Below are 13622 nucleotides of genomic sequence, written 5' to 3'. Positions count from 1 at the left end.
AAGCCAGAAGAGTTAGAAATGTACTCAACAAATACTTTGACCCATAACGTACTGAATAAATAAGTATACTCAGTTTGCCCTGTTTTCTGTCCTTGTATGAAAGTGGTTTACCTATTTATGCAAGTACTTCTCTGACAATAGTTTTAGTTTTAAGTCCTCCTGCACCAGAGCCAACAGCTGTGCGTTGTTTAAGTTTTTCTCGTCTGTAACTGAACAAACACACAGCAAGTCTTTCACGGCGAGATTCGACACCAAACATGTCACTTGTTTTCGGTAGATGTGCCCTGAGCATGCGCAGTAGGAGGAGATTCGCCAAAATATCCGTTTTAATGTGGACAGAGATATTTTTTTAAACGCTTAGTGTTGATGCCTATCGTTTTTATGCAAAACTGCCGTTTTCAAAATTATCTGGTCTAGTGTGGACGTAGCCTTAGTAGAAATCTACTCTTGGCTCGGAGGACTAGTAAAGTTAAAAATGAAATACAAATGTTTTAAGAGTTGATGAATTTCCCAGATTTGTTCATAAAGAGTTTAATTAGCTTATCCACAACTGGAATGCAAATTTGTAGTCTCATGACATGTGAAGGTTTTCAAGAATGCACAAGTGATTTGCTAGAATAGTTTTTATGAGGTTGACGGGGTTCCTGAGAGAAAAAATGACTGAGAATTAGTATGATGTTTAGAATCATAAAGAATTCAGAATGAGTAATAGAAGAGAAAATAATTTGCAAGACAGCAGCTGAAGGGCTGATAACGAGAGGGCACAGACATAAGGTAATTAGGAAATAAATCAGAGATGACAAGGAGAAGATGTTTTCATTCAATGACTGGTTATAATTAGAATGTACTTTTGCCAAGGTTGAAGGATGTAGTGGGATGAATTCAGAACATTCTGAAAGGGAATGTGAGCAGCCAGAGGTCTTAGTCCATATTGGTACTAATAACATCGGTAAGAAGAGTGGTGGAACCTCAAATGGAATTTAGGGAATTAGGTAAAAAGTTAAAAGAAGGATTTAAAATGTTGTAATCTCTATTTTCTACGTATGAAAATTTGGCCTCTCTTCTGCCTGTCATTTAGGGTACCACCCTCTGCCTTATTTAAGCTCTCCTGAGCAGCATGAGCAAACATCCCTGCAAGGATATTGAACCACTTCAGTTCAGGTACAGCTCATTCATAGAGATCTCAATGATCCACAAACTCGATGCTTTCCTCATGCTCTTTAGCCCTACATTCTTCTGCCCTATTTAATTATTTCTATACTTAACTAGCATCTGGCACAGGGAGTAATCCTGTGAATAGGAAACGTATTTATTGGTTCAGTATCTTTGTAAACAAGTCCAGATGAAGTATCTTCAGGTAGTTATGAGAAGCAAGGTAGAATATAATTGAGGCACTGATCAAATTGGTTTTTTTTAATGCTTTTTGGCTTTGAATAATGCCAGGAGAATTGCATAGTAACCAATGCTGTGCCATTGTTTCAAAGAGGTGAAACAACTAAACAGAGTATTTTCAGACCAGTTAGTTTTATTTTGGTGGCAAATAAGTGGAATCAGCACTTGAAACAAAGTAAATCTTATTTAAGGAGACATGGATTTATCAAGGGCAGTAATTATGGATTTGTTCAAGGAATTTCAAGAGACAAGAAAAATTGATGGCAGTGTTTGACATAGTTGAGATGTATTTTAGTAAGGCTTTTGATGATGTCCCAAAGGGCTGGCTAGTCAAAAATATAAAAATGGATCAGTGAGATTAGCAAATTGTATCCAAAATTGCCTCAGTGGCAGGTAGTGAAGTATAATGAATGGTGTTTTCTATGACTAGAAGGCTCATACTAGTGCTTTCTAGATAACTCGGTACTTGGTTACAAGCAATTAAAAAAAATAGAAACATAGAAATCCTACAACACAATACAGACCCTTTGGCACACAATGCTGTGCCGAATGTACTTTAGAAATTATCTAGGGTTACCCATAGCCTTCTATTTTTCTAAGCTTCATGTACCTATCCAAGAGTCTCTTAAAAGATCCTATTGTATCCATCCCTACCACCGTCGTCGGTAGCCCATTCCATGCACTAACCACTCTCTGCGTTTATATTTTTAAAAAAACTACCCTTGACATTTCCTCTGTACCTCCTTTCAGGCACTTTAAAATTATGCCGTCTCGTGTTAGCCATTTCAGCCTCGGAAAAAGCCTCTGACTATCCACATGATCATTGCCTCTCATCATCTTATACACCTCTATCAGGTCACCTCTCATCTGTCGCTCCATGGAGAAAAGGCCAAGTTCACTCAACCTATTCTCTTTCTTTTCAAATCTTTTTATTATTATTATTATCCAAAATACAAGAGTACATCGAAGTAAGTAACACTTACAATGTCTCAAAAGAGAAAAAAAATTAAGGATATTAACAATATTAAGAATATTAACCTATTCTTATAAGGCATGCTCCCCAATCCAGGCAACATCCTTGTAAATCTCTTCTGCACCCTTTCTATGGTTTCCACATCCTTCCTGTAGTGAGGTGACCAGAACTGAGCACAGTACTCCAAGTGGGGTCTGACCAGGGTCCTATATAGCTGTAATATTACCTCTCAGGTCTTGAACTCAATCCCACTGTTGATGAAGGTCAATACACCATATGCCATCTTAACCACAGAGTCAATCTGTGCAGCAACTTTGAGTGTCCTATGGATTCTGACCCCAAGATCCCTCTGATCTTCCACACTGCTGAGAGTCTTTCCATTAATACTATATTCTGCTATCTTATTTGACCTACCAAAATGAACCACCTTACACTTATCTAGGTTGAACTCCATGTGTTAAAGATTTTAGACCTAAAGGTAGTGGATGTAATGAAGGAGTTTTTCACAATAATACAGAGAGGTAGAGATGGTCTGATCAGTTGGCTGAAAGTTAGCAAGTGGAATGTTATCCAAAGAAGTATGAGATAATGTATTAGGGATCTTAAACAAGATGAGAGAATATACAACAAGTGGGTGAATATTGAGCTGTGTGAAGGAACAAAAGCACCTTGAAGTTTACAGATTCTTGAACATAAATACGTACTTTATTGATCCTGAAGGGGAAATTCCTTCGTTACAGCAGCGACATTTAAAAACACACTTAGCAGTGTGCATTCTTAACTAAAGCATAGCTGACTGTGTGATTTATAATGCCATGTAGATGCTATGTATGCTAAGGTATAAAATAAGGGATGTTATGCAAGAACTGTAGATGACACCAGTTAGGCCACTTTGTGATTATTACATAAACACATGAAATTCTGCAGATGCTGGAAATCCAGAGCAACACAAAAAAAATTCTGGAGAAACTCAGCAGCTCAGGCAGCATCTTGGAGGAGCAACATCTTGTATTCCATCTAGGTAATCTCCAACCTGATGGTATGAACTTCGACTTCTCCAACTTCATATATTTTTTTCCTCCTCCCCTCCTTCATTTCCCCATTTTGGCCCTCTCTCAACTCTCCTCACCTGTCTATTACCTCCCTTTGGTGAACACCCCACCTTCCCTTTCTGTCATGGTCCATTATCCACTCCAATCAGATTCCTTCTCCAGCCCTTTAACTTTCCCATCTATCACCTCCCAGTTTCTTATTTCATCCCCTCATCCACTTGGCTTCACCTATCACCTTCTAGCTGGTACTCTTTCCCCTTTCTCCACCTTCTTATTTTGGCATCTTTTCCCTTCTTTTGTAGTCCAAACATACCTTTGCTCATTGTGGCCAAAAAGTTCTATTTTAACTTCATCAGTCCACAGGACTTGTTTCCAAAATGCATCAGGCTTGTTTAGATGTACCTTTGAACCTTTTGAATAGAACTTTTTGGCCTCAATGAGAAAAGGTATGTTTAGAGAAAAAAAAGTGCAGAATTTCATGAGAAGAACGCTTCTCAAACTATTAAGCATGGGGGTGAATCGATCATGCTTTGCGCTTGTGTTGCAGCCAGTGGCACGGGGAACATTTACTGGTAGAGGGAAGAATGAATTCATTTAAATACCAGCATATTCTGGAAACAAACATCATGCTGTCTGTAAAAAGAAAAAGCCAAAGATGAAAAGAGGATGGCTTCTACAACAGGATAATGAACCTAACCACACCTCAAAATCCACAATGGGCTACCTCAAGAGGCACAAGCTGAGGGTTTTGCCATGGCCCTCACAGTCCTCTGACCTAAACATCATTAAGAATCTGTGGATAGACCTCAAAAGAGCAGTGCATGCAAGACAGCCCAAGAATCTCACAGAACTAGAAGCCTTTTGCAAGGAAGAATCGGCGAAAATCCCCCTAACAAGAATTGAAAGACTCTTAGCTGGCTACAAAAAAGTGTTTACAAGCTGTGATACTTGCCAAACAGGGTGTTACTAAGTATTGCCATGCAGGGTGCCCGAACTTTTGCTTTGGGCCCTTTTCCTGTTTTGTTATTTTGAAACTGTAAAAGATGGAAATAAAAAATGTTTTCTTGCTTAAAATGTTAAAGAAATGTGCCATCTTTAACTTTATGCCTTTTGGAAATCAGGTCATCTTTTACTTGCTTAGCTATTCACAGTAACAGAAATTTTGAGCAGGGGTGCCCAAACTTTTGCATGCCACTGTACTTGGATTTCCAGAGGTTCCACATAAAAGACTTATCCATAAGATATGGATGCACAGAGTTGGGGGTGATGTATTAGCATGGATAGACGATTGGTTAACTAATAGAATCAGAGAGTAGTTGGGATACATGGGTGTTACTCTGGTTGGCAATCAGTGGTGAGCGGTGTGTCGCAGGGGTTGGTATTGGGCCTGCAACTGTTCACAATATACATTTGCAATCTGGAAGAGTGTAGTGTATCTAAGTTTGCTGATGATACTAAGCTGAGTGGAAATGCAAATTGTGCAGAAGATACGGAGGCTCTGCAGAGAGATGTAGATAAGGTTAAGTGAATGGGCAAGGGTCTGGCAGATGGAACACAATGTTGGTAAATGCAAGGTCATTCACTTTGGAAGGAAAAATGGAAGAGCAGTTTATTATTTAAATGTTAAAATTGCAGCATGCTGCTGTGCAGAGGGACTTGGGAGTGCTCGTGCATGAATCATAAAAGGCGGGTTAGCTGGAGCAGCAGGCTATCAAGAAGGCAAATAGGATGTTGGCCTTCATTGTTAGAGGGATTGAATTTAAGAGGCTATACTGCAACTGTACAGGGTACTGGTGAGGTCACACCTGGAGTACTGCGTGCAGTTCTGGTCTCCTTGAGGAAGAATATACTGGCTTTGGAGGCAGTGCAGAGGAGGTTCACCAGGTTGATTCCAGAGATGGGGGCGTTAGATTATGAAGAAAGATTGAGTCACCTGGGACTGTACCCACTGGAATTCAGAGAATGAGAGGAGATCTTATAGAAACATATAAAATTAGGAAAGGGATAGATAAGATAGAGGCAGGAAAGTTGTTTCCACTGATAGGTGAGACTAGAGCTAGGGGACATAGCTTCAAGATTTGAGGAGTAGATTTAGGATGGAGTTGAGGAGCATCTGCTTTTCCCAGAGATTGGTGAATCTGTGGAATTCTCTGCCCAATGAAGCAGTGGAAGCTAGCTCTGTAAATATATTTAAGACAAGGTTGGATAGATTTTTGCACAGTAGGGGAAGTAAGGGTTATGGGGAAAAGGCAGGTGGGTGGAGATGAGTCCATGGCCAGATCAGCCATGATCTTTTTGAATGGTGGAGCAGGCTCGATAGGCCAGATGGCTGACTCTTCCTCGTATTTCTTATGTAGGATGGAATGGCAGATTTATTTTATAAATGTTTGGATTTGTTGATCCCATCAGAATATTCATACTAATAGTAAAAAAAAAGCTCGTTCTTGCTAAGTGTATTTCTGTTTTTATAAATGTGGCTAGTGTTACAAGGTTTTGGTGCAAAAATGCTAATTGCAGAAAATTATGAATAAAAATATAAATCTCACATTTAAAATTAAACCATAGCAAATAATTTGCTGAAGTGCAAAGGGTACTCTCAAACTAAAGAACAAATGTAATGCAGTTCATCACTTAAATACTGTATACAGGTAAAACATTTCTATAGTATTTTAACCGAAAGCCTTTTACATGTAGGTTGTGGAACTGAAGCTAGGTGGAAAGGATATTCCTGTGAGCAGTGCAAACAGGATAGCCTACATCCATCTTGTTGCAGACTATAGACTTAACAAGCAGATTCGACCGCACTGTCTTGCATTCAGACAGGGTGTGGCTAATGTTGTGAACTTGGAGTGGCTGAGGATGTTTGACCAACAAGAACTTCAGGTAAACCATAATACAAAGTTTCTGTGCCTCTGCCATTCGATTTCTAAATGGACATTGAATCCATGAACACTTCCTCATTTTTTCTGTTTTCACACTATTTTTAATTTAACTGCTTAATTATATATATAATATATATAAATTTGTTGCTACATTAACAAATTTCAGGACATGTAACAGTGATATTAAATCTGATTCTGTGGGACCCTTCACGTGCTTTTACATATAACTGATAATGAATCATGTAAACAACAAAGAATTCTTAAACAATATATTTACAATATTGCTCAAATATTATTGAAATATTAAATACACTACAGGGGAGGGGGAAATTATGGAATGTAATTTAGTTTGTAATTTAATCTCAGCAGATTACTGTAATTTTTCTAAACAGGGTATTTATCTTCATCAAAATTGCAAGGGAATGAAAAGCCTAATGTCTGTAACAAAGCTATTAAATTTGGAAAGACTTTAAAGTGTTTCTTTAATCCAAAGTTTGTTTTTATCTCTATCATCAGGTTTTGATATCTGGAGCACAAATACCAATCGACCTGGAAGACCTGAAAAATTTCACTAACTATTCAGGTATGAGTTATTTCTAAATGGCCAAGGAGTTATTCTTGATGAATCAAATAATATCAAAACTTGGATGTGAAAAATAAGCAAATATGATCATGCTGTTTGTAAAACTTGTACATTTGTAGTTGGAACATTTTAATTGGTGTTTTAAACAAGTAGGGAATGCTTGTTGTGAAAAAAATAAATCAGGCTAATGTTTTCACCCATGCCAATCAGGTTATCCTCTCCTCTTGGACTCCAATTCTGGTAGATGGTTACATTTCTCCATGTTCTCTGATATGTGACATTATTTCTCCATCTCTTCTAATAAATTCAAGCAAGACATTGGCATAAGAGAGACACAAGGAATATACTTGTTAAAGCTAGAACAGTGGAATTTGGCTGCAAGGTAGCAACTTAAATAATTTCACTTGTGTGGACAAGTTGTCCAGCAGCTAATGTACAGAGGTAGAAAATGGGAGAGAAAAGAAATTTGTTTTGGTTTCCCAGGATAATCCTAGATTATTGTGCAGATATCACGTGGGGTAGTTAAGGATGTTAGTGCTCGATTTACTCCAGCCTGACTGAATGTATTATGTGTCAGCCATGTTAAAAGCTGCGATTGGGACTTGAATGGGACCATTCTGAATTAATGAAGAGTACAAGGGCTAAATTTTACTAGGACAAGTTATCTAAAGAAATGTTGAAGGAACAAGTGTACAAATCAGCAGCAATTATAGCAAATGAACAATTGAAGGCTAGGCAGTTGAATTTGTTCTGTTTGGGAATGAACAAAAGTTAGAGGGCTGTGGAAGAATCAGGCAGCATAAAGCAATTTGTTGGTATTTCCAGTGGTGCAACTGGAGTCGAATGAATGAATTGGATTCATGAATTGCCATTAAGAAAGTTCTTATTCAAAGTTCAAAGTACATTTATTATCAAAGTATGTATATATTGTACAACCTTGAGATTTGTCTCCTAACAAGTGGGAAATTAGGACCAGGCAATAAATCTTTTCTCTTCGATATGGGTAACGTTCAAAAAGCAAGTGTTAATTATGGAGCTGAACTCAAATTTTCTAATTTTCACTTTTCATTAATGTTGTCATAAGCAAAATTATGAATAATTTTTGTGTTAAATTTACAGAAACAGGCTGATGAGCAGACAGTAGAGGGATGGACTATCTATTCAAATTCTTGAAACAAATCAAAAAAGGTTGAAATATTCACAGGTCAGGCAGTATTTGCAGAAAGAATTAGCAATTCAGATCCTTTTGTCAAAAGGCAGCTTGTTAGAGAATTAAAGTTTATAAGGTACAGACATGGGGGGAAATGTGTGAATAGGGCTTATGAGGAGGAGAAGCAAAATATATAATGCCAAGTGGCAAGAACCTTTCAGCACACAAAATGCCAGAGTAACTCAATGGGTCAGGCAGCAGTTATGGAGGGAAATGAACAGTCAATGTTTTGGGCCAGGACCCTTCATTACGACTGGAAAAGAAGGGGACAGAAGCCAGATAAAAAGGCAAGGGTGAGGGGTAGGAGGTGGAAGGTGATAGGTAAATCCATGTGAGGGGGGAAAGCAGGAGAGTAGGTGACGGGTGAGAAAAGGGAATAATGAAAACCTGTGAGGTGATAGGTAGGGAAAGCAAAGTGCTGAAGAAAAAATCTGTTGTCCTGTCCTATCAGATGGTGGAATAAAGGGAGAAAGGCGGGGAACCAGAAGGAAGAAGGTTGAAGGTAATGAGGGTGGAGGAGGGGAAAGGGGATAGTAATGGAATAAGCTATAAGGGAACGTGGGGGTGGGGAAAGAGTAATTATCAGAAGTTAGAGAATTTGATGTTTCTGCCATCAGGCTGTAGACTACTAAGACAGAACGTAAAGCTTCATGGTAGTGGAGGTGGCCTTAGACAAAGATGCTAGTGTGGAAATGAAAAGTGGAATTAAAATGGATGGCTACCAAGAGATTTTGACTGTTGTGGCAGACAGAGCAAAGGTGCTCAACAAAGCAATCTCCAAACATGACACCCCTGTAGAGGAGGCCACACTATGAGCTCTAGATGCAATACATGACACCAGTGGATTTGCATGTGAAGTGCTGCCTCACCTGGAAGAATTGTTTAGGGCCCTGAATTGTAGTGCAGAAGGATGTGGAGGGCAGGTAGTTGCAGGATAAATACAGTAGCTGGAGGGTGATCAATGTGGAGGATGAGCAGACAAGAGTGTCATGGAGAGAGCAAAATGCTGAGTTCCTCCAGCATTTTGTGTTTGTTGATCTGGATTTACAGTAGTCTCGCTTGTGTCTGAGTGAGAAGGACCTGTGTGTAAAGGTTATAAATAAAACTGACCTTATGCCATCTCCTCTCTGATCCTAAGCAATGTATGTGAGTGTAAATGTCATTAACCTGTAGAAGAGGATGCTGCCTGGACTTTAGTGTCTGAGTTATAGGAAGAGTTTGGCACACTGGATCTTTATGCTTTGAAGCATAGGAAAATGAAAGGTGACCTCACAGAAGTTTATCCTTAATGGATATGGATAAGATGGATGATCACAGTTTCTTTCACAGAGTTGGGGGGAGTCAAACTAGAGGGTATGGATACAAGATTAGAGGGGAATGATTTAACAGAGAACTGTGAGGTGACTTCTCAATACAGAGGATAGTGAATACCTGAAATGAGCTGTTAGAGGAAGAGGTCAAGGAGGGTACAAATTGTAACATTTAAGAAGTATTTGAATAGGTATATGGCAGAGGCATCTTGGAGAGTTATGAGCCAAACATGGGCAAATAGAACAAGAAGGGAGGTCAGCATGGACCAGTTGTTTCTGTGCTGTTTCCTGTAAGACTCTATTTTCTAGCATTCCTTGTTTTTAGTTGTTGCGAGAGGATGAGAAGGGGTTACACAGGACAAACTATATACTCTTCTAATAGAGTGAAGACCAGGAGAGGTTGTTGACAGAAGTAGTGGTGAAGTGCAGATGCCTCCTGATCTACTATTTGCAGTAAAATGAACTCTTGATGTGTCAATCTACCTTGTCAAGGCCTTATTTGTCCTCCTGCACTACACTCTCTGCAACAGTATTCTGTATTCTGCATTCTGTTACTGTGTTTGGAATGAACTGTCTGGATGGCATGCTGACAAAAGCTTTTCACTGTATCGCAATACTTGTAACAATAATAAGACAATTAACAGTTATTTCAAATTCCCAGTATCTGCAATCATTTTGCTTTCTAAATCACATTTGTTTCTACATTCCTATTGAGGGGCAATTTAGTGTTGGATTTAATATTAAATTTCATTATGTTATTGCCTTCTACTTCAACTGAAGTAACCTTCCTCTGATTTATGTGCACGGATTATGTGTCAGGGTTAAAATAACCAGTCTAACCATTTTTAAATCCTTTTTATTGCATGTCTGAGAACGTTTTATTTGTTAGTCAGCTAAGCACAGTTTGCCTTGATTGCAAGAATGTTTTTAATCATTAATGTAATTGTTGACATGGTGTTTCACGAAACAGCATCGACATTTCGTGGCTATGCAGTGCCTGCTTTTTGGACTTGGTAAACAAAATTGAAAGATTTTCTTAATATTTTAATCTGATTAAGTAGGATTTATTAGTCTGATACTAGTTATAATTTCTGGTTTCCGTTTACCTATGGCGATTGAAGCTGCAGGAACAGATTCTGGTTGTAAATTTTACTTTTATACGTTCCCAATTAAATGTGCTCGCAATAAGATCAAACTTATTTTTTAATTCTTTACTGTCTGGCAGTCTCTAGAATGTATTTGGAATATCAACAAAATGATTAGTGGCTGCTACTCAACAGGAACTGGATGGTGCACAGGCTGAATTGGTTGAATGTTACATTCCTTTTTCATTTATTTTCTGGTTCTGGATATGTCTGACAGCTAAGGATTGCCAACGATATGATGATGATGAGCTGCTGTCTTAAATTGCCACAGCCCTTCTGGTGCAAGTGCTTTATTGTGCTTTGGGGTCAGAAGTTCCAGGATTTGGGCCAAACAATGATGAAAGAACAGCAATCTGTTTCCAGTTCTGGATGATGTGCGATTTAGAGAGGAACCTACAAGTTGTTATTTTTGTATCTAATTGTTTTCAGAATTAAGGCATCATTGACAAAGACTTACTGCTCACCTCTAATTATCCTTGAAAGCTAGTGTGCCAGTGTGGTCCTGGTACCTGTTGACTTAAGTTTTATCAGGAAACCAATATTAAAAGCAGTTGCTATCACCTCACCTATGGACTTCATCTCCTTTGGAATATGTTTGGACCAAGGCTTCAATAAATTCTAGAGACTAGTAGTGGTGCCAAAACCAGTACTCCTGACTATCTCTCTGGGATTTAGACTGTGGAATATGACAGCCATCAATCCTATAAAATGAAGCACACTGACAGTTTTTAGACTAGAATGTACTTTGTGTACATGACTAAGTGCAACTGCAGCACTTGTATATAGAAAATATTAAGCACCATTGTGGCAGTTAGTGTAATTCAGCTCCTCATTCTATTTCACCTTCATGATATGATTACTCATTGCTGAATCTCTAATCTTCTGTGTTATGTAGATGGACTGGTAAATCATAATTACAGGTTTAAGGTTATTCTAATCTGTTGACACTTTATTGTGAATGACACCCGTTTCTGGGTGTCCTTTTATATCAAAGGAAGGACGCACAATTACCAGCAAAAACACATTTAGAAAGACAGCTACAAATATTGCATGATCAGTAACTGAGAAAGAAATCCATGAATACGGAGTATGCTGGACCTGCTTGTTTGACTAACGACACTAGAGGACCTCAGCAGATCAGGCAACGTCTATGGAGGGAAATGGAAATTGACATTTTGGGTTGAAACTCTTTACCTATCTGTAGATGGATATATAGATCTATCTATATATGGGTAGTTCCTTTTATCAACTTCAGAGTTTTTTGCATGTGAACCAGCATGTTGGTGACTGTGCAATAGTGTAATGGAGTTTGCTGTAATTCATTAGCTGTGAAAAACCAGGCTGATTCTGGGTTAATAAGGAACGCCTTCCACACCCTGATATCTCTTCACAGGCTGGCTCATTTACAATACAAAACATGTATGGTATAAGCCACTGGAATGCTGAAATGTTCCAGCAAGCCTACATTGCCTCTGTGGTACTGTGTGATATGAAGCTCAGAACTTTATTGTGCAGATATCAACATTGATCATTGTTGAAGATGTATGCACTGAAGTAAGAGGGACAGCAGTGGCAGATGGGGTATGCATCTCGAACAATTTGCAGAAAGTTCAACGTCCCTTAGAATAAATCAAGCCTGCTTGTTTGGCATTCGAGGACTCTGTCAATTATCCTAAACATTTACTTCTATTTACTTCATGTATTTATGTATTTATCTATTTATGTATTTACTTCACAATTCATTATATTGTGTGCAGTTTTGGTCCCCTAATCTGAGGAAAGACATTCTTGCCGTAGAGGGAGTACAAAGAAGGTTCACCAGATTGATTCCTGGGATGGCAGGACTCTCATATGAAGAAAGACTGGATCGACTAGGCTTATACTCGCTGGAATTTAGAAGATTGAGGGGGGATCTTATTGAAACGTATAAAATTCTAAAGGGATTGGACAGGCTAGATGCAGGAAGATTGTTCCTGATGTTGGGGAAGTCCAGAACGAGGGGTCACAATTTAAGGATAAAGGGGAAGCCTTTTAGGATGGAGATGAGGAAAAAGTTCTTCACACACAGAGTGGTGAATCTGTGGAATTCTCTGCCACAGGAAACAGTTGAGGCTGGTTCATTGGCTATATTTAAGAGGGAGTTAGATATGGCCCTTGTGGCTAAAGGGATCGGGGGTATGGAGAGAAAGCAGGTACAGGGTTTTGAGTTGGATGATCAGCCATGATCATACTGAATGGTGGTGCAGGCTTGAAGGGCCGAATGACCTACTCCTGCACCTATTTTCTATGTTTCTTCCGTTGCTGGAATCCTGTGGCTGCACTGTACAGCTGTAAAATGTGCTCCAGATACTGTGCCTATAAAAGGTATTCACCCTCCTTGGAAGTTTTCATGTTTTATTGTTTTACAATATTGAGTCACAGTGGATTTGAGGGTGGATAAAACTCCTGGACCTGATGGAATGCACCCTTGGGTTCTGAAGGAAGTAGCTGGAGAGATTGCTGAGGCATTAACAATGATCTTTCAAGAATCAACAGATTCTGGCATTGTGCCGGTTGACTAGAAAATTGCAAATGTTACTCTGCTATTTAAGAAAGGTGCTAGGCCGCAGAAAGGAAACTATAAACCTATTAGTCTGACATCAAGGGTTGGAAAGTTGTTTGGAATCGGTAGTTAGGGATGAGATTACGGAGTACCTGGAGGCACATGACAAGATAGGCCAAAGCCAGCATGGTTTCCTGAAAAGAAAATCCTGCCTGACTAACCTACAATTTTTTGAGGAAATTGCAAAGGAGATACAGTAGATGTGGTGTACTTGGATCTTCAGAAGGCCTTTGACAAGATGCTGCACATGAGGCTGCATAGCAAGATAAGAGCCCATGGAATTACAGGGAAGCTACTAGCATGGGTGGAGCATTGGTTGATCAGTAGAAAACAGAGAGGGAATAAAGGGATCCTAATCGGCTGGCTGCCGGTTACCAGTGGAGTTCCACGGGGTTGCTGGTTTTTATGATGTATGTCAATGATTTAGACAGTGGGATTAATGGATTTGTAGCTAAATTTGCTGATGATACAAA

General features: G+C 39.0%; 1 protein-coding gene across 2 annotated transcripts in view; it reads left to right on the top strand.

Moving 5' to 3' along the window:
- ube3c (ubiquitin protein ligase E3C) overlaps window positions 1-13622 on the top strand; it is a 161992-nt gene that overhangs the window by 130738 nt on the left and 17632 nt on the right. For both annotated transcript variants that reach the window (XM_073054880.1, XM_073054879.1), the window contains 2 exons: window positions 6112-6300; window positions 6816-6882. In XM_073054880.1, the coding sequence (XP_072910981.1) occupies window positions 6112-6300; window positions 6816-6882 (256 nt within the window). The remainder of the gene's footprint in view (window positions 1-6111; window positions 6301-6815; window positions 6883-13622) is intronic.

Source organism: Hemitrygon akajei, chromosome 8 (genome assembly GCF_048418815.1).
Source record: "Hemitrygon akajei chromosome 8, sHemAka1.3, whole genome shotgun sequence".
NCBI classification, from domain to species: Eukaryota; Metazoa; Chordata; class Chondrichthyes; order Myliobatiformes; family Dasyatidae; genus Hemitrygon; species Hemitrygon akajei.
Note: the sequence above shows the minus strand (reverse complement) of the source record. Positions and strands in the feature narration are given on the sequence as shown.